General features: G+C 31.3%; 1 protein-coding gene across 20 annotated transcripts in view; it reads right to left on the bottom strand.

Annotated features, from left to right (window-relative positions):
* The window catches only part of LOC145243887 (uncharacterized), a 1,140,095-nt gene that overhangs the window by 346,907 nt on the left and 765,688 nt on the right, over window positions 1-27,500 (bottom strand). For 4 of the 20 annotated variants that reach the window (XM_080106994.1, XM_080106996.1, XM_080106998.1 and 1 more), the window contains exon 1: window positions 4,655-5,351. The exons of 11 other annotated variants lie outside the window; for them this stretch is intronic. In XM_080106994.1, coding sequence (XP_079963120.1) covers window positions 4,655-4,669 — 15 coding nt within the window. In that variant the 5' untranslated portion in view covers window positions 4,670-5,351. Of the gene's footprint in view, window positions 1-4,654; window positions 5,378-27,500 lie in introns of those variants that run through there. 5 more of the 20 variants (XM_080106990.1, XM_080106991.1, XM_080106992.1 and 2 more) reach the window with 2 other exon arrangements.

The raw sequence follows: 27,500 nt of genomic DNA, 5'->3' as shown, positions 1-27,500 counted from the left end.
CACAAAAAATAGCATATGACTACAATCGCACATCGATGTGCAAATAATCATATGACAATCCTTAAACACAAAAACACATCCACATATACGTACACGACACCGATCTATATGCAGATTTGAGAGACAAGAATACACCTTGCATCTGCACTAGAAGTCTACAGTGAAGCAACAGTTGCGCAATCCCCTAAGTGCACCTCTCCTAAACCGGCATTGTGTAACTTTCGGTGGGAAGGATAAATTCAAGATAATTGGAAACAATGCCGGGATAAGCAGAGAAATACTAATGTTATTTTGGGAGATTTCCTTCTCCTAGATTAGTTGCACAACTCAACGGTTTCACAGTCTGGCTTACAATTTAATCAATACTTGGAGAAAGTATCCAACGGTATTACTGAAACTGATGCGAATAAGTAAAATGAATTCCGCACACAGAACAGTTTTCTGTTCCGTTTTATGAACCAAGATATAACCAGCCTTATGTCTATGATCCGTATTAAATTTTGAAGAAAATTCATTACACAATTTTGATTCTACAAAATGTCGAATATTTAAGAGATCTTCAGAGGAAATTGAAATTCAGGGAAGCTCACTTAATTGGTGTTGAATTAGCATGGATGAAAGCTTATGCGAATCTGATGCATTTCAATTTTCAAATCGAAGGTTTTATCTATATTATTTTAAAAACTCCTTTTAAAAATATTTTTAAAAAACCCGAAATTTGACTGACGTCTAATACATATATTGTTAGAAGTTCATAAAAAAAAAGCGAAGATTTCTGATTTTTTATGAAAAAATTCCAACCACTTTTTGTCCCATTTGCATAAACTAAATTGAACTAATTATGGTCCACGTTTACGACCTCTTATGCCTAAAAATCTATAATGATCGGTTAATCAGTTTAGGAGTAAATTCTGTGTACGCACACACAAACACACATATATATATATATGTGTGTGTGTGTGTGTGTGTGTTTACACAGAATATATATACACACATATATATATATATATATATATATTTATGTATTTATTTATTTACAAAATTTCCAGAAAGCTATAAAAGCATCGGTACTATGGTACTATCGGTTTCAAATCCAATACAGGGGGACCAGTTTATGGGTGATAAATATTGGGCTCTCTTCAGCTGGTGTTTTTCTGACCTTCTGTAAAATTTTTGTAATAAGTATTATACTCTTATATTGAATTTTTCTTTATAATAGAGGATTTGATGTATGTATGTAATAAATACATTGATTTAGAATACTTGACACTCAAGATGAAAACAGTAGTCCGAAGATTCAAAATAATACGAAAAACCAATCCTCATCTCAAAATTTCAGAAACGTAATAGACTACTTGTAATGTATATTTGCTTTTACGAACTTGATTTCTAGTTGCAGGTTTTTCAGTCGAAAATCTATCAAGCCTTTATTATCAGTTGTATGGTTTTAGATTTTTTTTTTTTCAAATTCGAGCATTATCGGTGTTGGATTATTGAATTGTGTGTGATTGTGTGTGTGTGTGTGTGTGTGTGTTTATAAAATATATTGAAGTACACGTATTCATCTTAATTTGTGTCTATGTATAAACGCATGAGTATATGTATATGCCGGTGTGTGTGGGTGTGCAGAGAAATAGACACAAGACAAAAATGTCACAAGGTTCCTCAACATGATTTTTTCAAAAGATTTGTAGGAGATTTTATTCTTCCAAAAATCGTTCTTGACGTCTGAAATCTCGGAAAAAAAAAAAATCTTTTAAAAAAGCTGCAATTAACCAGACGAGTGTGAATAGATGCCAAAATATGAAGAATGGCCAGACACACGCCAGACAGACACAAACACATTACACGTCAGATTACACACTTAAATGGATAAAGTCGGCACGGAGGGTGGGGTGTAAAAAAAATACTGACACAATGTCTGTCAGTAAAATATGACTAACATACAATTAATTAAACTTAACAAGGTTTTTTTTTTCATTCTATTAAACAAAGGAAATCTACCTGAAGAAAAAAGAAATCTAAGACTCTAAGACACAAAAGAGAAAATAAATAAACAGTTTTGGAAATATTTAGTCATTTTATTTCGTTTTTGTTTTTAGAAAGAGGAGGCGGACGGGGTCATGTTTATAACAGTGGAGCTTTTTGGTTTTTGGCTTATTTTTTTAAATCGAAATTAAAAATCTGATGTCATTGTCAGTTTTTATGTAAGAGAAATGCAAATAAATAAATAAACGACTTGATATATTTTTAAAAATAGATAAATAAATAAAATAAAACAAAAAAGACTTGATATATTTTTAAAAATAGATAAATAAATAAAATAAAACAAAAAAGACTTGATATATTTTTATCTAAAATGTTTTTAATAAATGAAACAACATAAAAATAAAATTTACAAATCTTATATTCCAAAAAAAAGTAACACATTACATTACACTAAAAAAAAAAGTAACACATTACATTACACTAAAAAAAAAAGTAACACATTACATTACACTAAAAAAAAAATGTAACACATTACATTACACTAAAAAAAAAAGTAACACATTACATTACACTAAAAAAAAAGTAACACATTACATTTACACTAAAAAAAATAAAACCCTAATTATTTTCGGAATCCCAGGTTGATTTCTTACGTAAAGACAAAAAATACATTAGATTTTTATCTCTCCCCTCTTTAACCCACCTAACGCCTCAAATTTTGTTACCCCTCCCTCCCCCTAAAATATTTGCCACCGACTAAATTATCAATTCTTTCCCTTCCTCGGTGGTAATTTCAAAGGAAACAGACTACATTCAACAATTTGCCGTCTGGCTTGTCGTCTCCAATGATGAGCCGCGAATCAAAATTGGTATAACGAACTAAAAAAGGGGCAGACAAGTGTCACAGACCAAAAATAGCCAATCGTCAAAGAGATGACGACGACGACAACGATGATGAGAAGGTCACTGAGACATTGTGAATCATATCTCCACGTTTGGGTGGAATCGGACAAGATGCACAAGTTCGTTGTTACCATGCTTCCAATTCTCACTACAACTGCTTGTACGCAGAGAAATAAAATACAATATTGCAGCGAGTGGGAGAGAGGTTCATGACGCACAATAAATTATTGAGTTTGTTTTCTTATAGTAAGCTGAAGATAATATCAAAATTATTACTGAACTTTAATTATGTACATATCGTACATATAATATGCATATATGTACATGCATACATACATACATACATACATACATACATACATACATACAAAAAAGCGTTTAGTCATTTATACACAAAGAAAAACAAATATATATGAAATATATATACACACACACACACACACATATATATATAGTGTGAAGTGTGTGTATATATATATATATAGTATGAATTGTGTGTGTATGTATATATAGTATGAAGTATATATATATATATCTATATATATATATATATATATATAGTAAGAATGTGTGTGTGTATATATATATATGCATATATATATACACACATATATATATATATATATATATATAGTAAGAAGTGTGTGTGTGTATATATATATGCATATATATATACACATATATATGCATACATATTTATGTATGTATATATATATATATATATATATATATATATATATATATATATATATATATATATATATAGTATAAAAACATCTTTATGGCAAGCTACACAGAAACGTTTGTGTAGCTTACTTTCCATAGACATGTTTTCTTCATAGCTCTACTTAAATGCCGAGCACTATTAAAGTAAATACTCTCTCTCTCTCTCTCTATATATATATATATATATATATATATATATATATATATATATATATATATATATATATATTACTTTATGATAATACATTGATATATGGGTATTATTATACAAACACCGTGACAGCGAATTAGTAAAATCTTTTACGTAGTATTCTGTTACGTTTCGGTGTGCTGAACACGAATCTGAAAACTGGGTTAGGGTTAGGGTTAGGGTTAGGGTTAGGGTACATTTTTTTTCTACTAATTCGCTGTCACGGTATTTGTATAAATTTACCGATATATGCATGAAATAATAAAATTATATATGTAAGTGTGTATGTGTGTTTGTTTAGTAAGTAACAAAAAAAAAAGAAGAAAATCCCTTGTGCGTCTTTAACAAATGTTATTAAAAAAAAGATATAAATAAGTGACTGTAATTCCCAGAGAAGATTTATATCTGATAAACATAATCGATAAAATAAATAAATAAGCCCCTGTATATCTCCGACAAATGATATCTAAAAGAAAAAGTAATATCATCAATAAATAATTAGTATAAATATAGATAGAATAATATACAAATCCATAATAATATCTATATATATATATATAGATAGATAGCGTAAGTGATAAAGTGATAAGTAAAACGAAGAAGAAGAAGAAGAAGAAGAAGAAAAAAAGTCCACTTGTAAGTTTTTTCTAAACCTACAATATAAAGGAAATGCGAAAATAATTTCCAGAATATGCTATCACAAATAAATATAGACATCTCATAAATACAGATAAATGAGTACAAATTGGAGATAAAAGAAGGTTTAAAAAAAGGTAAATTTTTTGCTGTTTCTAAATGGAAGAACACAAAAAAAAAAAAAAAAATGGTAATAACAAAGGTGTTTACCTTCTTCAAGCCCATGATGATACAGCTGCAGTGGGATCAATATATTTACTTTCTGCTAAATCAAGATTCTAGCGAATTTAAGAGAGGGAGCGCGCGCACACACACTCCGACTATCCTTGGACGAGCACCACACTAAATAGCCTGGGTAGTTTTCTTCTTTCGCGATGCAATGTATAGGTCCACTACAAGCTCATAACTGCCGCACAAGACGGAACGCACTGCGTGAGGTAATGCTACAGCGGTTGGAATAGCAACAGAAATCAGCTGGCGAAAACTCCAAAAAAAAAAAAAGGAAAGAAACGATTTGCGTCTGACAGTCAGAGAGTAGGAGGAGAAAGAGTGGTAGTAGTAGGAGGAGATTGGTTCCTGAAAAACAGTGAATTGGCACTACATGCTACTTATGTCATTGAGAAAACTCATGAATATTCACTAGATGTACACAACACCGCATACATTAAATGATAAAGGTTCGCTCAATCTACTAGAACAATAATGAAGGTCTCGCTTAATCAACTGGTCTGGATCTGACGAAGGGCGGTTCAGTTGCAGACAGACAGAAAAAAAAGACAGATAAAGAAAAAGAATCGTCCTTCTATGTTCTTTTTTCTTTTCTTTTCTTTAAAAGTTTCTCTTTTTCTTTCTTTGTAAATTTTTGAAAGGAAAGACCTTTATCGGGCCCACTCTGATGGATCTGAGCGCAGAAGGAATGAATGAATGAACGACGGGCAACTGTCTATCAGTGGGTATTTCCACTAGTAGTCGTAGCTAGCATCACTACGACTCATACCAGGGGTCATGACTCACAGTCTGACGTTATAAATAGAGTGGCGAGCATAATATTAGTGACTTTCAATGCTGTCTTCTTCCACAACAGGTAGTTTAGATGCATTACAGGTGTGCGAGGCCAAGTGGCGAGAGGGCAGGTGCTAGCTACATTATACCCACCCCCCAGCTAAAATTGTCTTGAACTTCCGAGATGCCGCCATAACAATCCAAGGTGAAGCTTTCCAATTGACCTCTCCAGATGAACCCTAATCTGATCCTAACCCCTCCCAACAGTAAGAGGAACTCAAATTGAAAGACATTAATAACCAAATAAATTAATAAAAACAAACCAACAGAAATAACATTTCTGAGTTTGTCTGTTTGCTTTTGTCCATCTTTGTCTTCTTTTTCTGCCTGGTTATCAGAATTTCAGTCTACCCATTGGAAAACGAAAACGGAAGTGAGCTTTCATAGCTGCCCTGTAATTAATTCGGTAAATGCTTATTGAAATATAATTTCCTTTTAAAATATCATCATATCACCTGCAAAATGATGTATGGTTAACTACAAAGGAACAAAATAAAGGGATTGAATGCAGGGATTTTTGCTTAGAAGGGATCAACAATTGGACAGCCCACGTTTCTTGGCATTTAGATGCTACCATAGAGAGAAAACGGGATTTTTAAAGCAATATATTGACAGTATCTTTTTTTTTTTTTTTTTTGCATTTTCACAAGGCACAGTGTAACTTTGATGTAGGAGGATACTACCTGGGATATAATTTGTGGGAGTACTATGTGGGGAGTTGAGTAGCAAGATGTTTGTTTACATTATACTTGAACTTCTGCATGTCAGTACAGACGGGGAAACAGAAACCTGGAAGGGAATTCCAAAGTCTAGCAGTCCTACTATTATAGTAGAAGGCTTTCTTACATCGTGGGATTTTGCTGATTGTCGGGTTTGTCGGGAGTATTTACGTCAAGGTGGTACTAGGGCTTGTAGTTCGTCAGATCATCTACCATTAAAGTACTTGTAAAACAGGCAGAAGGATGCAACATTTCGTCGATGGGACTGTGGTTGGAGCCTAGCTGATAGTGCGAAACCTATTAGGTTGGCGACTCTCTTTTGATCTCTATCAGAGAGGGAGAGACTAGTACCAGCCGAAATGTATTGAAAATCTATTGAGCATACTGATTTATATACAAAATAAAATTAGTTATGGAATTTTTGAAGATGACAACTGATAATTTATGCTATTCAAACTACTCTTCTCATCTTGAGTGTCACTTTCACAACGTTTCGACTGATGTAAACTCCGATCTTCTTATTTTTTTAAGTTGCAAATTTTTCTGTTGAACCTGGGAACCTATAAAGAATTCCAAGTTCAGTTTGGAATGATGTATAGGTTTCCGAGTTCCACATAAACACTCTCGACTTCAAAAAGATATAAAGAAGGTCAGAGGTTATATCAGCAGTGAAAGTTATAAGTATAACTACCAAAATATTTTTTTTTTTTTTTAAAGTTATAAGTATAACTACCAAAATATTTTTTTTTTTTTAAAGTTATAAGTATAACTACCAAAATAATTTTTTTTTTTTTTTAAGTTATAAGTATAACTACCAAAATATTTTTTTTTTTTTTAAAGTTATAAGTATAACTACCAAAATATTTTTTTTTTTTTAAAGTTATAAGTATAACTACCAAAATAATTTTTTTTTTTTAAAGTTATAAGTATAACTACCAAAATATTTTTTTTTTTTTTAAGTTATAAGTATAACTACCAAAATATTTTTTTTTTTTAAAGTTATAAGTATAACTACCAAAATATTTTTTTTTTTTTAAAGTTATAAGTATAACTACCAAAATATTTTTTTTTTTTTAAGTTATAAGTATAACTACCAAAATATTTTTTTTTTTTTAAAGTTATAAGTATAACTACCAAAATAATTTTTTTTTTTTTTAAGTTATAAGTATAACTACCAAAATATTTTTTTTTTTTAAAAGTTATAAGTATAACTACCAAAATATTTTTTTTTTTTTTAAGTTATAAGTATAACTACCAAAATAATTTTTTTTTTTTTTTAAGTTATAAGTATAACTACCAAAATAATTTTTTTTTTTTAAAGTTATAAGTATAACTACCAAAATATTTTTTTTTTTTTTAAGTTATAAGTATAACTACCAAAATAATTTTTTTTTTTTTTAAGTTATAAGTATAACTACCAAAATATTTTTTTTTTTTTAAAGTTATAAGTATAACTACCAAAATATTTTTTTTTTTTTAAGTTATAAGTATAACTACCAAAATATTTTTTTTTTTTTTAAGTTATAAGTATAACTACCAAAATATTTTTTTTTTTTTTAAGTTATAAGTATAACTACCAAAATATTTTTTTTTTTTTAAAGTTATAAGTATAACTACCAAAATATTTTTTTTTTTTAAAGTTATAAGTATAACTACCAAAATATTTTTTTTTTTTTAAGTTATAAGTATAACTACCAAAATATTTTTTTTTTTTAAAGTTATAAGTATAACTACCAAAATATTTTTTTTTTTTTAAGTTATAAGTATAACTACCAAAATAATTTTTTTTTTTTTTAAGTTATAAGTATAACTACCAAAATATTTTTTTTTTTTAAAGTTATAAGTATAACTACCAAAATATTTTTTTTTTTTTAAGTTATAAGTATAACTACCAAAATATTTTTTTTTTTTAAAGTTATAAGTATAACTACCAAAATATTTTTTTTTTTTTTAAGTTATAAGTATAACTACCAAAATAATTTTTTTTTTTTTTTAAGTTATAAGTATAACTACCAAAATAATTTTTTTTTTTTAAAGTGCATCAATATAATTCTTGAAAGAAATCGTATTCACATCTGACATGTTTATTCAAATTTATCAATTACCTACTAAAACAACACATTATCCGGCCTTCAGGCTAAAATCAAAATACAGTATACCATAGAAATCCTCTAAGACCGAGACAATGATTACTTTTGCTTCTTTCCTCAAACTGCTAGACTTTGGATTTCCCTCCCTGTATGCTGGCCCCTCGCTTGTACTAAAATACAAAAATTTAAATGTAATGTGAACAGACATCTTGCTGCTCAACTCCCTACTTAGAATGCCTCTGTATTTACTGTAGCTTTTTATGCCTCAGTGGTAATTTGCCTTGTTTGGGGCGAATATGTTTAAAAAAAAAATATTTCTAGCAAATATATGCGCCTTCCAATATTTTGCTAGTCTAGAATGATGATATCACGAGGAACGAACAGTGCCTCCCCCCAAGAAAAAAGTAACGTTCCCAAAGCTATCTATGCCACAATTATGTTGACACATTGGTTCTCATTATATCATTAAAGTTAAGCAACCGTGAGTCTGATCAGCACCACATGGGTGACTATTTGAGAATATCAAGTGCTGTATGTAGGAGAAGGTCAACACCTTCCTGCAAGAGCTGCAAAGAAACTGACGTCGTCATATGTCCTGTCTGGGATATACAAGCAACTCACAAAGTAAAAGTGAAACTATCTTGATTACGTGCTCAGTGCAGGTGGGTTAACAGATGCAAGTTCTATAGCTTGTGCAAGATCAAGTTGGAAGAAATTTAGGGAACTGCTGCCTCTCTTAACAAATCGTGTTTTCTCTCACAAAGTAAAATGAAAACTATATACAGCCTGTGTTAGGAGTATCATGATGTATGGTGAGAGTGGGACTTGGCCACTTAAGGAGGAGGAGGACATTAATAGAATTTCTAGAAGAGATATGCAGATGGTGAGGTGGATGTGAGGCGTAAGTCTCAGGGATATGAAGTCATCAGAAGAGTTGAGGAATAGATAACACATTCGCAACATAATTGATGTTTAGTTACTAGGATAGAGTGAGGTGATATGGACATTGTGGAAAGGATGGATAATGAAAATGCAATCAGCAGATGCAAGTTTATTGAGGTTGACAGATTTAGAGGGGAAGGGGTAGACCATGTAAGACATGAAGTCAGTTAGATAAGAATGACCTTAGTAAGTTGAGATTATGACCTTGCACAAGACCTATAGAAGAGCGTCCAACCGTCCAACACATGCTAGTATGGAAACGGATGTTAAATGATGATGATGATGAGGAGGAGGAGGAGGAGGAGGAGGAGGATCAGAACTACTTGTGAATAACATGTTCTTATGAAACTTCCTCCTTTGGAGAAAGCCGGTTCAACCCACCTAGGATGAGTGTCATTGCAATAAGAAAGAAAGAAGATATTAATGTCTGAGAAAATGGTCTTGTGATAATAAAACAGACATTACACTACCTAACCTCAAAAGAAGAAGGTAATTCCTAGGAGGATGGCATTATAACAAAACAAGCTGAGTGAAAAATTTACTTCTACCATGTCTAATGTTTGTTCAAATATTTTTTTTTTTTTAATCCAAGGCATGGTTATTGAGAAAAGTGCGAACAAACGGAAGAAGAAGAGTGAATTACTCGATCCAGTCCCTCCTTTGTCGGAGGATCAACAGATATTATACTTATCCACACCTTCTGGAATAGTAAACTGAATTGAGCATTAGTAGAAGTAATAGTATAGTTTCGCGCCAGACAAATACTAAATCTCCATTACTAATAAATGATTTTTTTTTCCATTTTTCAGCATCAAACATTTTTAAAAATCGCAAAAGAAAACGTTTTATTCTACAATTAAATGTATATTAAAAATACAAAGTTTTTTAACATTACAGAAAAAATTCATAGTATTTTGATTATTTAAACGACCTTCACATCTTGAGTGTTATTTTCGCAAAGTTTCAGTCGATGTAACTTCCAACCTTCTTCAGGTGTATTTCAGGAATGTTTCTGTCAAACTCTGGAATCTGCATGGGATTCAGAATGGAAACCTTTATTTAATTCATGGTTATTACATGCTTCCGTCAGCCATGACCGAGTAGAAGTCCTAAATAATTTGCAATTGTATTTGTAAGTGCTTTCCACATTAACGATTAAACCTTCAACCTACAGAAGAATGTAATTTAAAACTGAATTCTACCAAATCCTTTATCCACTTCGCCACAGGTCCTTGCAGACTCTTCTGAAGATTGAAGGTTCAATCTTCAGTGTAGTCAACGTATATACACCGTCAAAAGGAATTGAGATAACTGCAGCTTCTCTTCCAATTTTCGGATTTTCACCATGTCAAATCACATTTGAATTTCTTTTGATGGAGTGATTGTTGCTAATTCTTCTGATGAGTTAAGGGCATAATAGATTCACTAAATGATATAATAATTAAGTGATTGATTTTGTGCTACGAAACAGATACTGTCAAGAATTGTATAAATCGACTGATTTAAAGGAATAAATTATAAGATGGTCAACATCATGAATTTTGGAATATAGGTTTTTGTCATTTATTCTCTCTCTCTCTCTCTCTCTATATATATATATATATATAAAAGTGAATGTTTCTGTGTGTGTGTGTGTGTGTCTGTGTACATTTCCCTATGCAATAACTCTGTCAATTTTTAGTCTACAGACTCGAAATTTGATATACAGGGTACTGAGATTTGGGAAAATCGATGTGATCGGTTTTTGGCCAGAAATTTGGCGATTAAGGGGTCAAAGTTCAACGATTTGACCTTTCAGAACCCTACCAAACTCCTCCGACAATTTTGGGTCTACGCACTTGAAATTTTAGATATAGGTTCCTTGGACATAGATATAACTTAATAACTTGATTTGAGCCCAAAACAATAAATTTTAAGGGGTCGTAATTGGGGTCAAAGGGAAAAAAAAAATTGACCTCTGCAGTCTCTTCCAAATTACTCAGACAATTTCTGGTCTAAATATTTGAAATTTTACATAAAGGGTATTCAGAGATAGGGCAAGCTTTTTAATCGGTTTGGGCCGAAAATTTTTAGTTACCAATATATAAATGTATGTATGTATGTATGTATGTTTGTATGTCTGCCTAAAACTTTCGACAGAAGCGACGGATTTTACCAAGATTAGTATCGTTTTAAAGTCCAACCTTTCAGACGACAAATATCGAAAAATTGGCTAAAAACATTAATATCTTCACCTTCAACTGGGAAGGGGAGGGGTTACTTTTTTTGCCGATATTTTTTAAAGTCATCCTCTCTTTTCCATTGTCTAGCCTTAATTTTAAAAAATGTCAATTCCGGTTTGGCAGTGGTTATAACAGCATAGACGTCAGTTTTTTTTTTTTCCAGTTCTTTTCCTCCTTCGTGGTACGGTTCGAGCCTGCCTTCCTACTAGCACTTTTTTTCATTTTTTTTTTTGCTCAACAGACACATCTAAACACCCGGGCAACGCCGAGCTGAATCGCTAGTATATATATAAAAGTGAACGTGTTTGTGTATCTGTGTGTCTGTGTGTGTACATTTTCCTACTCAATAACTCTCTCAATTTTAAGTCTACACACTCGAACTTTGATATATTTGGGAAAATCTTTGGGATCGGTTTTCGGCCAGAAATTTGGCTGTTAAGGGGTCAAAGTTCAATGATTTGACCTTTGAGAACTCTACGAAAATCCTCTGACAATTTTGGGTCTAAACACTTGAAATTTTAGATATAGGTTCCTTGGACATGGATCTAACTTAATTACTTGATTTGAGCCCTAAGCAATAATTGTTACGGGGTCAAAGTTCAAACAATTGACCGTTTTTTTTTTGTTTGTTTTTTTTTTTTTGCTCAGCGTACACCTCCAAACACCCGGGCAACGCCGGGCACCCATGCTAGTATATATATATATATATATATATATATATATATATATATATATATATATATATATATATATATATAAAAAATAAAATAAAAATTACAATAAGTTTACCAAGGTAATCAAAATGGTAAACTTCAAATATATTATAAATATTAAAGAGTTAATATTTACAAGTAAAGTAATCTCAACCAGATGTAGCACCTGATAAGTGGATAGTCCTTAATCCGCGGAGTTTCGAAGAAATACTCTCCTTCTCATCAGAGGGCAGGAATTATATATATATATATATATATATATATATATATATATATATATATGCATGTTATTTTATTTGATTTTGCAATACGTTTTGAATGAATTCAATTATTTATAGAAAAGTGCATTTTTACCCAAATGCGAGTTGGGAATAATTTTTTCCCCTTGATCAACCCGGCACCCCCAAATGGGGAGCCGCATATATGTTATTTTTTGTTTAAATATAATATAATTATATTTTAAAAAACTATATATAGATTATTCAATTTAGGTAAGCAAAATTACCGTTGGTTAAACATTAGTAACTTTATGGACAATTTTTGTCAATATATTTTGGTAGAGATCTCTAGATCTCTATATAGTCATCCACAGACAGCTGTTTCGCTATATAACTGCTTCTGGGTATGGCTAGACTTGGCATGTGCTTTCACACTGAGATTTCAAACCCAATCGCCAGACTCCTTCCGTGTTAGGAATCCTACCACTATTCTCTGGCTCTGGCGTGTGTGTGTGTGTGTGTTTGTGTGTGTGTGTGTGTGTGTGTGTGTGTGTGTGTGTACTCAATGCCCATGTTTGTATAAATGCCCTGGTGCATTAAATAAGGAATAATTTCAATTTCTTTAGTTACTTAATATTATTGCTTTTATCTTACATTATTTAACACGAGGGTAGTTTCAACAGTAAGGCCTCCTATTTTTTTTTTAAATCAAAAACTAAAACGTTGAAGAGCTACAAAGACAAAAGTAGTATTATGATTAAAACAAACGACCTTGTGTGCTCCAGAATTTAATTTGCTATATATTCCCCACCATTCTCAATACACTTTTTTCAGCGATAAACGATGCCTCGGTCTTAAAACTGTTTAGCACACATCTCTGCTGACACTCTTAAATCGACGAACCCATCTCCTAAGTGTGCTGATATCAACTGCATTGGCTTTGTAAAAGCTCAGCAAGCACCAATGACTGTTGATCGGTTCAATTTTCTTGCATGGACGAATTCAATGACGCATCTCTGCTTCTGATACACGTCCACGACAGGGGTTACTTTCTTAGAGTTTCACACCGTCAATATCTGCAACAGAGAGATGAAACTTTCAGGTCATGAATGCATAAGTTCAGTCATTATAATAATGCAATTTTCAATCGCTTTGATCTATTGAGGTAAAATAAAACAATAGGAAGTATTATTATTGATAAAGGTAAGAGTTCAATTTTCCCTGCAACATAAACCATTGCCCAATAGTTTGCCTTTGTTATTGGCCTGTAAAAAAAAAAAAAAGATTAGAGAAGTGAGACTCACGCTGTACATGTCACGGCACTTTCTAAAGGGACGGAATTCATATTTAGACATTAGAGGTCATTTAGAAGGTCATGTTGTATTAGAAGACAACAAACATGTTCTGTCACTTGTCATGGGATGATATATTTTCCTCTTACGATATGAAGAAATTATGATTTATTACACAAAAATAATATTAACTATCCAAATAATAACATATAATAAAATAATTAATATAATTAATAATTATAACGAAATAACAATACTTAAAATATTATATAATAATATAAAATATAAAAAATAATAAATTACTTAATTAAAAGATTATAGAAAATATAATAAAAAGTGTTACTTAAGAATTTGAATGAAAAACGTTTTTTTTTAGTGTCTCTGGAAACTTTCAAAAGATAGAACAAAAAAGTATTCTTTTTTTTTTTGTTCTTTCTGGAACCGTCTTTAGCGATAACTATAAATAGCGAACGTGCGCTGTTTATAACTCAGTTATAACACGACGTTGGGACGGAATGAGAGGCGACCACCTATTATAACTCCGACCGAAGGAAAACACAAGAAAACGAGTCATTAAAATAACAGATGAATCAAACAAGATACAGAGATCTCTTTCATCAATAAACTTGTAAATATAGATTTTTCTTAATTATATTTGACCAAAAAGCATTTATGTCTAAAAGATAAAAACAAACATTACTATAAAAACATCTACTTCTAATAAAAGGGAAATAACTAGAAAACAGAGTTATTTCCCTTCCACAATCGATTTTAGCCAATCAGATTCTTAGTTATTAGACATTCGTTTTTCTTTACTATTTTTGATTTTGTTTCTCTTTTTCTTTGTTAATAAAAATTTATTTTTCTTTTCAAATTATCTTTTTTTTTACTCTTATTTTTCATTGATATGTTTGCGGTGTTCCATTACCCCTAGACTAGGAACAAATCCGTAACACACTTCAATTTTACAAGTTAATTGATATAACAATTTTTTTTTTTTTTTTTTTATTACATCTTCACCCCAAACAAGGCAAATTGCCACTTTGGTGTAGGGGGCTACTATCAGGGGAAACAACTACTGGGGTACTATGTAGGGATTTGGGCAGCAAGGTGTCGGTTTACGTTACACTTGAACTTCTGCACGTCAGTACTGTTGGGGAAGCAGGGACCTGGAATGGAATTCCAGAGTCTTGCGGTTCTGGGGAAGAAACTATTGGAGTAAAAAGATCTTTTACATCTAGGGATCTCTACAGTGTGGGGGTGGGATCTAGTAGCCTGTCGGGTTTGTCGAGGGTGCTCGCGTCGTGGGGGCACAAGTGATTGCAGTTCGTCAGAGCATTCACCACTAAAATACTTGTAGAAAAGGCAGAGGGATGCAACATTTCGTCGATGGGACAGAGGCTGAAGCTTAGATGCCAGTTCAGGGCCTATCAGGTTTGCGCCTCTCTTTTGAACCTTGTCAAGGAGCGAGAGACTAGTAGCAGATGCACCAGCCCAGATGTGGCAGCAATACTCCATACATGGGCGAATGGTGGCCTTATAGAGGTACAGGATACTTTCGGGTGTTAGTAGTTTTCTAGCACGGTAGAGAGAGCCTACCTTTCTTGCAGCGGCCCTGGCAATGCCTTCAATGTAATTGTTCCAACTCATGTTTCCTGTGAACGTTAGGCCAAGGAGTTTGAAAGATGGACTCTCAGATAAAGAGTCGTTGGCCATTGCTATGGGTGGTAGAGAGGGTTTCTTGTAATTATTGAATGAAACTAGTTTAGTCTTGGCAGCATTGAACGCGACCAACCACTTTTGTCCCCATTCCACTACAGATTGGAGGTCTTCCTCTAGTGTTTCTGCCATTTCTTTAGAAATGTGTTCATTCGTCTTCCTGTCGTGTCTGCCATAGAGTGTAGTGTCATCAGCATATATACCCATCTCAGAGGCAATGTTGTCGGGGAGGTCATTTATGAATAGCAGGAACAATAGAGGTCCAAGGATAGAACCCTGGGGCACTCCCGCATTTATATCATATTGTTTAGATGTGCGACCGTCGAGGACTACCTGGATTTTTCTCTTATCTAAGAAGGATTTAATTATGTTAAGTATTCTACCAGTGATACCGTATGATCTGATTTTACTGAGGAGACCCTCATGCCATACCCTGTCAAAAGCCTTAGATATATCTAGAGCTACCGCTCTGCCTTCCCCCGCTTTGTCCAGTGAATGGTATATACGTTCAGAGATCACAGTGAGGATGTCTGCTGTGGAACGGGCTTGTCTAAATCCATAGTTTGTCAGTCAGTAGTTTAGCATCTGTAAGATGATGGACTAGAGCATGGTTAATTATGGTCTCAAATATTTTGGCAAAAAGTGGGAGGAGGCTAATGGGGCGATAATTTGATGGGTCTGTCCTTTCGCCAGAGTTCTTGAATACTGGTACAACAGAAGCAGTTTTCCAACAGCCCGGAAAGCAAGCTTCATTAAGACATTTGTTGTAGAGTTTGGAGAGAACTGGAGCTACTTCGGCTGAGCACTTTTTTAATAGCACAGCTGGGATAAGATCGGGTCCACATGCTTTTGAGGTGTCAAGGTTTTTTATGATAGCATGCACCTGAGCAGGGGTGGTTTTCAGATCGTCTAGTGTGGCGTCTGTCCGCATAGGAAAGTCAGGTAGGGGGTGGTTGGAAGGGTCCAGTGTGGAGTTTGAGGCAAACCGACTGGCAAGCATGTTAGCCTTGTCGGTTGCTGAGGAGACAACCTCGTGATTGTTGGTTAGTGGGGGAATTGTTGATTGCCCATTATTTACTACACTGTTGTAGATTTTCCAGAAGTCTCGAGTTCCTAGTTTTTGTGCTTCGATGCGCTTTTTAGTGGTTTCCGTAAATTCTCTCTTAGCTGTCGCTATTTCTTTCTTAACGTTATTTCTAGCTTCTATATACTTCAGTCTGTTTGAACTGGACTTATGTCGGTTAAACCTACGGTTTCTTGTTTCTGAATCAGAGATTTCTAGAAATGGTTTGAAATCCATGAAAAAAAAAATAATAATGGTCAAAACTTCCGATTGTAGAAACTTTTGATGAGAGTTGCACAATTTTAAATAATGCCAAAAAAAAAAAACTGATAAAAACAAGTAAACTCTCTAGGATTTAAAATGACGCAAATTCTAGATTTTATCTTTTTGTTTATTCATTATTCCTGGAAACTAGGATCGATCAATGTGAATTTCGAATAATTCCTACCTGCCCAGTTCCAGATGGAAGGCAGACTTTATGTTCAATTGAAGCATTTCTCAAAATATTGAACTGACTCAGCATTTCTTCAGATCAAATATTATGAATAGATCAAAGGAATTTAAGAACGTCTGATCCTCATTTGTATGAGATTCTATTAATTGATTAGCATTTTCGGTTTGATTAAAAAGATGATTCCTAAAATCTGCTGTCTTTATTTGCAACTCTATTAAATTAATGAATAAGAATTAAAATTAATACATTGAATTAGGATTAGACATCCATAAATTTCTTTTGCACATTTTCTTTTTAAACAACATTTTTGTTTAAGATGGCATACTGTTGCCACATTTCAAAACCGCTCAGAACACTCTTTCTGTCTTGACAGATTACGAAACCGACTTCGTAATTTAGTGGGAGATATCCTCTTCTTTTCTCTACAGCCTCTACTCTACAGAAGAGACATTGCTAGTTTTTTCTCGATTGAGCTAAAATATCTGACCCCCCACCCCGTAAAACTCGTCTACTATAAACAATTTTCCTTCTTTTTTTCTTCTGTGTATCTGGAGCTAAAGAAAACTTCCATATGTAAAATTCCTTTCCAAGAGATAACGTTACTGTGGAACACAATATCTACTTCCCATTCGACTGATTGTTTTCAAGTCTAATTTTAACAAGTCCTTGCTGAACCAACTTCTTAGATAATTAAATTATAATTAGTTTCAATCATTATCTCCAATCCTCAAACTATTCGTCTTACCGTCAATCTCATAGATTCATTAACACTTATCCTCGAGTGACATTTGGGTCTTGATAAGCGGTAACCCATTATTACAAAAATAAAAGACTTTTTGATAATATAAATTACAATTTTTCAATTTCCATATTTGAGAGTGACCAAACATGAATTTAAGACAAGATTAGAATTCTGTGTTGAAGAAAATCTTTAATTAATGGAGGGTGATGGTGGGGGGATTGTTCTTGTTTCATTAGCCATGACTGACATGATGAATGTTTTTGACTCCTAATGGGAGTATGTGACGAATGGATTCTCCAATCATTTTTATAACCACCGGCTGTATTAAACAACCAATGAAAACCTTTCAAAATTATTATAAAAATTATCGAATTTTGGATTCAATCAGTTCGCTATTAACTACGCCATGGGCCACATTTGATTCTTGGCCACCATCTTGGCTACTGCCAATTACTGATCTGAACTACGCCGCCATCTTTGTTCAACATAATGTCTCAAAACTTAACAACGTGCTAATTTATTTTTGTTATTTAGTTATAATCGCCTGCAGTAAAGGTCGAACCTTCATCTCCCAGAAGACTGCCACTTAAGACTGACAGTTAATCAATGACTTAACTGGTACACCACAGGTTTATGTGGACAATTCTAGTAAGACGTATCGATGCTTTAATTCTAATCTTGCCTTTCTCAAATTTGTAGCATTTTCTGTTTAAGAGGCAACACAATCGTCAAAGTAAAATGTTGAATAACGTCTTAATTCAAATAACATTGCCCACAGGTACCATTGTAACGTGATCGTTATTCTTCTTCAATGGTGTCGTTACATTTTAACTCTCAGACTCAACACATTGTGTCTGAGACAGTCACAAGGAAATGAACAACAGGAGGAAATTCGACTCGGCTTTTTTTTTTAGTGTTATCAAAAAGCGTTTATTCATGTATTTCCAACAACACATTGCATCTTGTTTTAAACAGTTCATTTCAGAGTCCATGTAGTAAACAAAACTCTGCTGTCTCGACACAGCCTTAAAAGTTCCTCACCATCATGGGTCACACGTTCATCTTTTCACTGGCACTTGCCTTTTCCAGTCCTTTTTTTTTTTTCTTACCCTCCTCTCCGCTCTTATTCCATATCACTATTAAATATTCTAAAAAATAATAATTTTCAGACTTATGACCCTTGAAAATGTTTGTCTGAACGAAAAGCGCTTTGGGTATATTTTAACGATCGTTTTTTAATCGACTTATTTATTTTATTGAATTGTACATATAACTTGCCCCATTATATATATTATTATTTTTTTCTTTTCCTCACCCCGGTTTCCAATTTTTTTAGTTGATTGAATTTACGCGATGGTTCACTTTTTTATAAATATATATATATATATATATATATATATATATATATATATATATTTATATATATATATATATATATATATATATATATATATATAAAGAGGGAGGGAGGGAGGGCAGAGGATAAAAGAGAGAGAGAGGTAAATAAAGACAGAGTTAAATATGTACATATGTTTATATATTTGTATGTACAGGATTCACTCCTAAACTAATTAACCAATCGTGAGGAATTTTGGGGGTGTAACGTAACATTACCCCACTCATAATAACCCCAGTCGCAAAGTAGACAAAGAATAGGAAAGAACTTCAACTCACTTTTTTTTTCATTGTAACAACATTTATTTCTTCATTCTCCCACCATGCATAACTTCTTGTTACGGCTGTGACATTTCTAACGTGATCTTAAACATCATCCACATCTCCAATGTGATCCTTCTCGAACGTGCTCTCAAGCGTCCTCCACACCTCTCACGTGATCATCTTCTTTCTCTTTTTTCTTTACTAGTGACGTCACTTCGCATGCCTTTGCATTTGCGCTCTGTTACAGTAAGACGTAGTAATTTTTTTGTTTTAATTTTATGCAAACAGTGTAAAAAGGTGGTAGAAAATTCAGATTGCTGTGAAATTTTAAAAATAGATATTCAGCATCAATTAATGAATATTCTCCAAATTTCAATTTCTTCAAATGACTTCAGAGAGTTTTCAAATATATGAACACAACATCGCATCTGAAAATTCAAATATGAGGAGCATTCCAAAAGTAATACTTTCTATTTTTATTATGGATCAGATAGGATTGCAAATTATATTGTTATGATGACTGAACTTATGCATTCATGACCTAAAAGCTTCATCTCTCTGTTGTAGATATTGACGATGTGAGACTCTAAGAAAGCATGAGTTGTTGCATCAGAAGCAAAGATAGGTAAAAAGTGCTTTGAGAAAAGTGGTGACTCAGTAGAAAAATAAATTCTGAAGCACAAAAGGTCCCTTGTTTTAATGGTACCACTCCCGTCTTCATAGCTCTTCTTTTTTGTTAAAAAAAATAGGTTTTACTTTATATCAGATTTGCATTGAATTGGATTCATAGTCATTAATCATACATTTGTAACGTTACACACCTAGACCCAACACATTGTAGCAGGGCATGTCGCAAGGAACATAGGACAAGTAACAACTCGACTCCTTTTTTTTTAACAATGACATTTATTTCCTCATTCTCCCACCACACAAGATTTTTTGTTACAGCTGTAACATTTCTCATGTGACCGTCCCTCCAACATGCCCTCTCTTCTTTTTATAGTCTTTCCCTTACAGTGACGTCATTTTGCATTTTGTATGCATTTGCATATGTTCGTTCACGCTCTGTTACACATTAAGCAAGATTACCTGAATTTTCATTTTTTCTTAAAGCTTTTTTAGACATTTTCGAGAATCAAAATCATATAATATATTTTGATCAAAATTGGAATAAGGATTGTAGACATAAGGTTTAGTAGAATTCTATCTTGATCTTAATTTTCGTAAGGGACCATGAAAATTGGGAAAAAGTATTCTGTTCCAAGAATTTCATCCGTGCTGAGACTGATATTTTCCTCATATATATATATATATATATATATATAATTTCAAGGAGATTAGAATAATAGTCTAAAGAGCTAAGTGTATTTTAATGTAATAGTGAAATTACTAGTTTAATTAAAATACAGGAAATGCTCGTTGTAATTTAGATATATAATAAGCTCGATAGTTAAATGTCCTAGAGCTAATTCAATATTAAGTAATGTGATTTATAATTTAAAAGTTTTAAAATTTTTAAAATTTAAAAATCAAAATTTAATTAAATTAAAAATCAGTTTCATAAGAAGGAACAACAACAAAGTCAATTATCTGTACGATCGTTTCGGAAATCCGTGCTTTTTATTTGTGGTATACATGAAGTCACGTAGAATAATTATACATAGTTTTTTTGGTAAGCACGGTCTCCTCATCAGCAAATTTAGGAGGATTTCTATTGAATTGAAAAGACACCAAAAATAAACCTAGCATTAAAAGTAAGGCAGATGAATCTGAAAAATTGAAGTAAAAGGTTTGGATATAAAATTTATAAGAAAATTAATAAGGAAATTGGTATAGGTTAGAGATAGAAATGAGTAGAAAAAATATATATATTTTTGAATTTACATAATAAATTTGATTTAAAAATATATAGATATATAATTACCTTTTGGTTTTTCTTTTTTTGAAATCAGGAACTGTATTTAAAGTAGTCATTTAGATGTTTGCTATAGCTTTTTATTTTATTGAATGATGAATTTTAAAAGGGCGACGCTCGTGCAGTAAATTGTTTCCGTTAGCGTATTTTGATTTAGAGACGCTACAGTTAATATCTATAGAGAGAGAGTTTTTTTTTTTTTTTTTTTTTTTGCAAGTTTTTAAGGGGAGATAATTGTCATGGCTTTATTTATTATTTGATTTACGAGTCTAAGGGCGGTAATTGGTTTAACTTAATTTATTAAAAAAAAAAAAAAAAAAAAAAAGAAAAAAAAAAAAAATCTATTTTTACTAATGAGTAATTTTTAATGATTTAAGGTGGTTTATATTTATTAAATTTAAACCAACGTTTATGATTACACGATAGAAGCTCGTGTCTTGAATTTACTAGTTTGGTTGTGCTTTTTATATCTTCATATTTTAAAATTTTTACGGTTTCTTTTGTACATAATGTACAAAATTTATCTCCTGGTTTATATGATTTGCAAGTCTCAATTATTTGCCATTTTAAGTTGAAAGAAATATTGCTATTTTTTAGTTGCCAAATATAGTTGGATAGAGTAGTTTGGTTTGATAGAGAGTTATTTTTAAAAGAATGTTTGTGCGTTGAAATTCTATGTTTTATTGGGCCAGATGTGGAACCAATATATATTACCTCTTGATTATTATGATTATTTTCCGTTAGGTCTATTGTTGGATTATAATGTGGTGGGTTGGTTAATAATTGATCGGTAGATTGATTTAAGTTGGTGTTATTATTTAATTCAGTAGTTGAGTTATGGCTGTTGATAGGTTCTTGTATATTTGGAGTTTTTGATACTGTGCAGCTATAGATAACATTTTTAATTTTACATGAGCCTTGTAGGGGACATTTATTTTTTCTTCTACAGTTACAGTCCGATGTATTTTGTATAGTTGCATTTTGTAGTTTATTAATTTTATTATTATTAGAGCTAATTATTTTCTGATGAAGGTTAGGCATAGTAGAGTAAGAGACTTTAATTGTGTTCTTATTGAAAATCTTATTATATCTATGGGGGGCTTTAAAGTTCTTATCTAATATTTTAAAAAATTCTCTAGCTATGTTTGTTTCTAGGTTTTTGGAATACGGGGGGTTGAACCATAGGATCTCCTTGTGTCTATTCTTACGTTTGCGGGTTTTAGTTTGTTGTTTATTTATATTATTATCTAATATTTGTAGTTTGGTTTTATCTTTTTTTGTCTCCTGGTTATTTTTCTTAACTCGTATACGGGAAGACATTGCCATATTATATGTTATTACGCTCTTAATAGGTTTATTTTTAATGCAGTTTATGTTTCTATCATTTTCATTTATGAATTTAATTTGTGAATTATATCCAGAGTTTTTAAGGGCTTCATTATAGTATTTTTCATTTTTGGTAAATATTGATTTAGTAGAAGACAGTCTAGAAATTCTTAGAGCGATATTGGGAACTATTGATTTTAATATTGATTTAGGGTGGTTTGATTGATTGTGGACATATAGAAGTGATTGGTTAGGTTTATGGTATGGTTCAAAGGTAGAATTTTCAAGATTTAAGGTTATGTCTAAGAAATTAACAATTTTTTTATTAGGGTCGATTTTTATACTAAGTCCATAATTTTTAAATAATTTATGTAGAGCTTTAATTGCATTTTCATAATTTTTATTAGTAGAATTCGTTATGAAAAGTGCATCATCTCTATATAGCCCTCCTTCAAGTTTGAATTGTTTATGGAGTATACAATGTATTTCATTTAAAAGGAAAAGGCCAACTAGATCAGTGACCTGAGTCGAGTCCGTCGATCCCATTAAAATGTTGAAGTGGTTAGGGGTATTTCTCCTGGTCCAATATTTATTATCAAATGTTATTAAAGACTGTCTAGCTATAAGTATTAGTTTAGTTTCGTCTTGAGTTATATTAGTTAATTTTCGTGCCATTAATAGAGATTTATTAAGTAGGATAGGTGATATAGATTGGTAATATGATTCAATGTCAAAAGAAAGAAATTTAATATTATTTTTATTTTGAATATTAGAAAACCAGTCGATTACTTGGTTTGAAGATTGCCATAGTGGGTATTTTATTATGGATTTAATTTTGGGGATAATTCTATCTAATATGTTTTTACTAACCAGTCCTATATCTGATTTCGAGGGGCAAATGAGTCTAATAGTAGGGTTGATATTGAAGCTGTGTTTGTGGTCTTTTAAAGTAAATCTCGGGGTACCTGGTACTGTTATTTTTGTGTATTTATCTATTTTAAGTTTAGTTAAAATGTTTTTTGCATCATTATTTATTTTATTTAGTGCTGATTTATTAGTAGTTTTATAATTTTTATTAAGTTCTTTATATATTAGATTTTTATATTGTATATAGTCCATTGTGTAGAAATTTCCAGTTTTATCTGCCGGTACTATGAGTTTATTTTGGTGGCTTGTAGAAATAGATTTTGAAAATTTATTTATTTTTTTAAGTGTTGGAGTGATATATTTTTTATTTTTCTTAAACTTAATATTTTTAATCAGGTTGATTAAGTCATTTTCAAAATTTTCAGTGTCTATGTTTCTCTTAGGGTTTTTGTATGTTTTTAGTCTGTAGTATTTCGCTGCTTTTCTTTCTTCATTGTCTTGTCTGAGGATGGTTTCTTTTATTTCTCCAGGTTGGTGGTGTATTGGTTCTGTGGTTTCACTTTGGTAATTATCAAAATGGTAGGCTTTCCATCTCAAGTTCCTTATAAATGTATTTATACTTGTAATTAAGCTGGTTATAAAGGTGTCTTTAGGGGGTATGGGGATGCATTTAGTTGATAATTGTATGTCCTTCTTATGAAACATATCTACAATTACGTATATAAACTCAACCTGTTATAGGGAGCTGATAATTTAAAGGAGATTAGAATAATAGTCTAAAGAGCTAAGTGTATTTTAATGTAATAGTGAAATTACTAGTTTAATTAAAATACAGGAAATGCTCGTTGTAATTTAGATATATAATAAGCTCGATAGTTAAATGTCCTAGAGCTAATTCAATATTAAGTATTAATAATTTTTAAATAATTTATGTAGAGCTTTAATTGCATTTTCATAATTTTTATTAGTAGTAAAAATTTTAAAATATGAAGATATAAAAAGCACAACCAAACTAGTAAATTCAAGACACGAGCTTCTATCGTGTAATCATAAACGTTGGTTTAAATTTAATAAATATAAACCACCTTAAATCATTAAAAATTACTCATTAGTAAAAATAGATTTTTTTTTTTTTTTTTTTTTTTTTTTAATAAATTAAGTTAAACCAATTACCGCCCTTAGACTCGTAAATCAAATAATAAATAAAGCCATGACAATTATCTCCCCTTAAAAACTTGCAAAAAAAAAAAAAAAAAAAAAAAACTCTCTCTCTATAGATATTAACTGTAGCGTCTCTAAATCAAAATACGCTAACGGAAACAATTTACTGCACGAGCGTCGCCCTTTTAAAATTCATCATTCAATAAAATAAAAAGCTATAGCAAACATCTAAATGACTACTTTAAATACAGTTCCTGATTTCAAAAAAAGAAAAACCAAAAGGTAATTATATATCTATATATTTTTAAATCAAATTTATTATGTAAATTCAAAAATATATATATTTTTTCTACTCATTTCTATCTCTAACCTATACCAATTTCCTTATTAATTTTCTTATAAATTTTATATCCAAACCTTTTACTTCAATTTTTCAGATTCATCTGCCTTACTTTTAATGCTAGGTTTATTTTTGGTGTCTTTTCAATTCAATAGAAATCCTCCTAAATTTGCTGATGAGGAGACCGTGCTTACCAAAAAAACTATGTATAATTATTCTACGTGACTTCATGTATACCACAAATAAAAAGCACGGATTTCCGAAACGATCGTACAGATAATTGACTTTGTTGTTGTTCCTTCTTATGAAACTGATTTTTAATTTAATTAAATTTTGATTTTTAAATTTTAAAAATTTTAAAACTTTTAAATTATAAATCACATTACTTAATATATATATATATATATATATATATATATATATATATATATATATATATATATATATATATATATATATATATATATATATGAATGACTACTTCATTTAATCACATAAATTAATATATGAATATATAATTTTCGCCAGGCTTTCTCACAAGAATAAAATGCAGTATATTCTGTGTAGCTTAATTGCCATATATATTTTCATAACTTACTATATATATATAGTGAAGGCCAGAGTTTGCTCAGTTGGTAGAGTGCTTGCCTTGCATGCAAGAGGCTCGAGTTTCGAATCCTGAGTTCGGATGTGTCTAACTGATGAACCCAAACTCGAGTCTTGGACTTCCAGTTCGTTGACTGTCATGGCTCTTGTGGGATGCGACGTTGTTTGACTGTGGAATTTATTATATATAATCTCTCACATTCTGAAAATCATATATATATATATATATATAAACGGCTATATGTCTGTCTGTCGGACTCCATATTTTCAAACTCTATCTCCTCCGAAACTAAAAGTCACAGAGTTGGCGCTAGGGGCCTGAAATGATTGGATTTTTACAGACCGTTATTTTGTGGGTTTTTAGCCGGTTAAAATTGTTTTTAAGGGTCAAAAATGGGTCAAGATTAAAAAAATCGTTAAACATTTTGTACATTCATTTTAGTTTATTTTTAATTTTTAATCAGTTCATATGCGTGTCATGTTGGTACATTGGTAACGTCACCAGCATTGAATGCTACAGTTTCAGTTTCAATTCTAGCTGATGGCAGCTATATACTTTTTTTACTTTTGAAAACACGGCAAATTAAAATATCATATTTAAGCGTATTTTACACCCGAGTAACCCCCCCCCGCACTAGTATATATATATATATATATATTATTTTATGTATCTACATAAAATTTTATGTAAATATTTTCAGTATTTACACCGACAGTGCTCAATATGTAAGTAGAACTATGGAGTAAGTTTTGAAAATATATATGGCAATTAAGCTACACAGAATTTTCTATGTTTCATCCTCGTGAGGATTCGTTAGGCTACTGCAATGAATAAAAACAGCATTAGTGAACCATTACTAGGAATTCAAAGAAAGTGGACGATTACCGATAGCCAAGAGGAAAATAGTGTGGCAAGCCAGCACATGTAGAAATTTGAATGAGGAATTAGCTATCTTAAACTTTTAGAGAACCCAAAATTTATTAAACTGCAGGAGTAAAATAGCAAACGTATGTATACACAAAATAATCTTTACCTTAGTATAACAAAAAATGATGAACTACTACTACTAATATTAATAACAAAAACAAAAATGATAATTATAATAAAAATTAAGAAATAAACAAATATGATAATATAACATAAAATGTAAATAAACATCCAAATTAAAACTAGATCACTCTGATCACAAAGAAATGAAAATAATCCTCACTAAAACAACAAAGAAACATGTGTGCACGCTCATCGGCTACAATAAATGGGTGTATGTGTAACTAAGAATCTGATTGGCTGATTAGCAAACCCAGTACCACGGGGATATATGAAAACACAAAGCAACATTAATTCCATGCAATAGCCTGACGAACCCTCACAAAGATGAAACATGGAAAATTTTGTGTTGTTAAAATTATCATATATATTTCCCAAATTTACTCTGTGTGTGTGTGTGTGTGTGTGTGTGTGTGTGTGTGTGTGTGCGCGTCTGTAAATATATGTGCGTGTGTACATTTGTAGAAATATATACGAGTGTGCATACATATCTTGTCAAAGTAAGAAATATCTTTTCTCCATTTATTCTAATAATGACGAAGCTATTTTTCTTCTTCAGGCTATTCTTTACGATTGGAATTGATATATTCTCCGTTTTTAGACAAAAACGAAAACATAAATTGAAAAAAAAAAAAAGAAGACAAACGCTATTTCATTTCAGAATATTAAAAAAAAAATGCGTTCAAGTGCTGCAAGCAGGAAAAAAACACGAATCAACTGATATTATATTGGATGACAACGACAAAACTTTGATACACGATTATTATTATTATTATTATTATTATTATTATTATTATTATTATTATTATTATTATTATTATTATTATTATTATATGGAGCACCTAGTGAGTATAGAACTTAGTTTTTAATGACTTTATAATAAAAAATAAATAAGAGA

The sequence above is a fragment of the Euprymna scolopes genome, chromosome 22 (assembly GCF_053919585.1).
Source record: "Euprymna scolopes isolate OS-2025 chromosome 22, ASM5391958v1, whole genome shotgun sequence".
Classification (NCBI taxonomy): Eukaryota; Metazoa; Mollusca; class Cephalopoda; order Sepiida; family Sepiolidae; genus Euprymna; species Euprymna scolopes.
The sequence above is the reverse complement of the archived record's forward strand: the minus strand, read 5'-3'. Positions and strand labels throughout refer to the sequence as shown.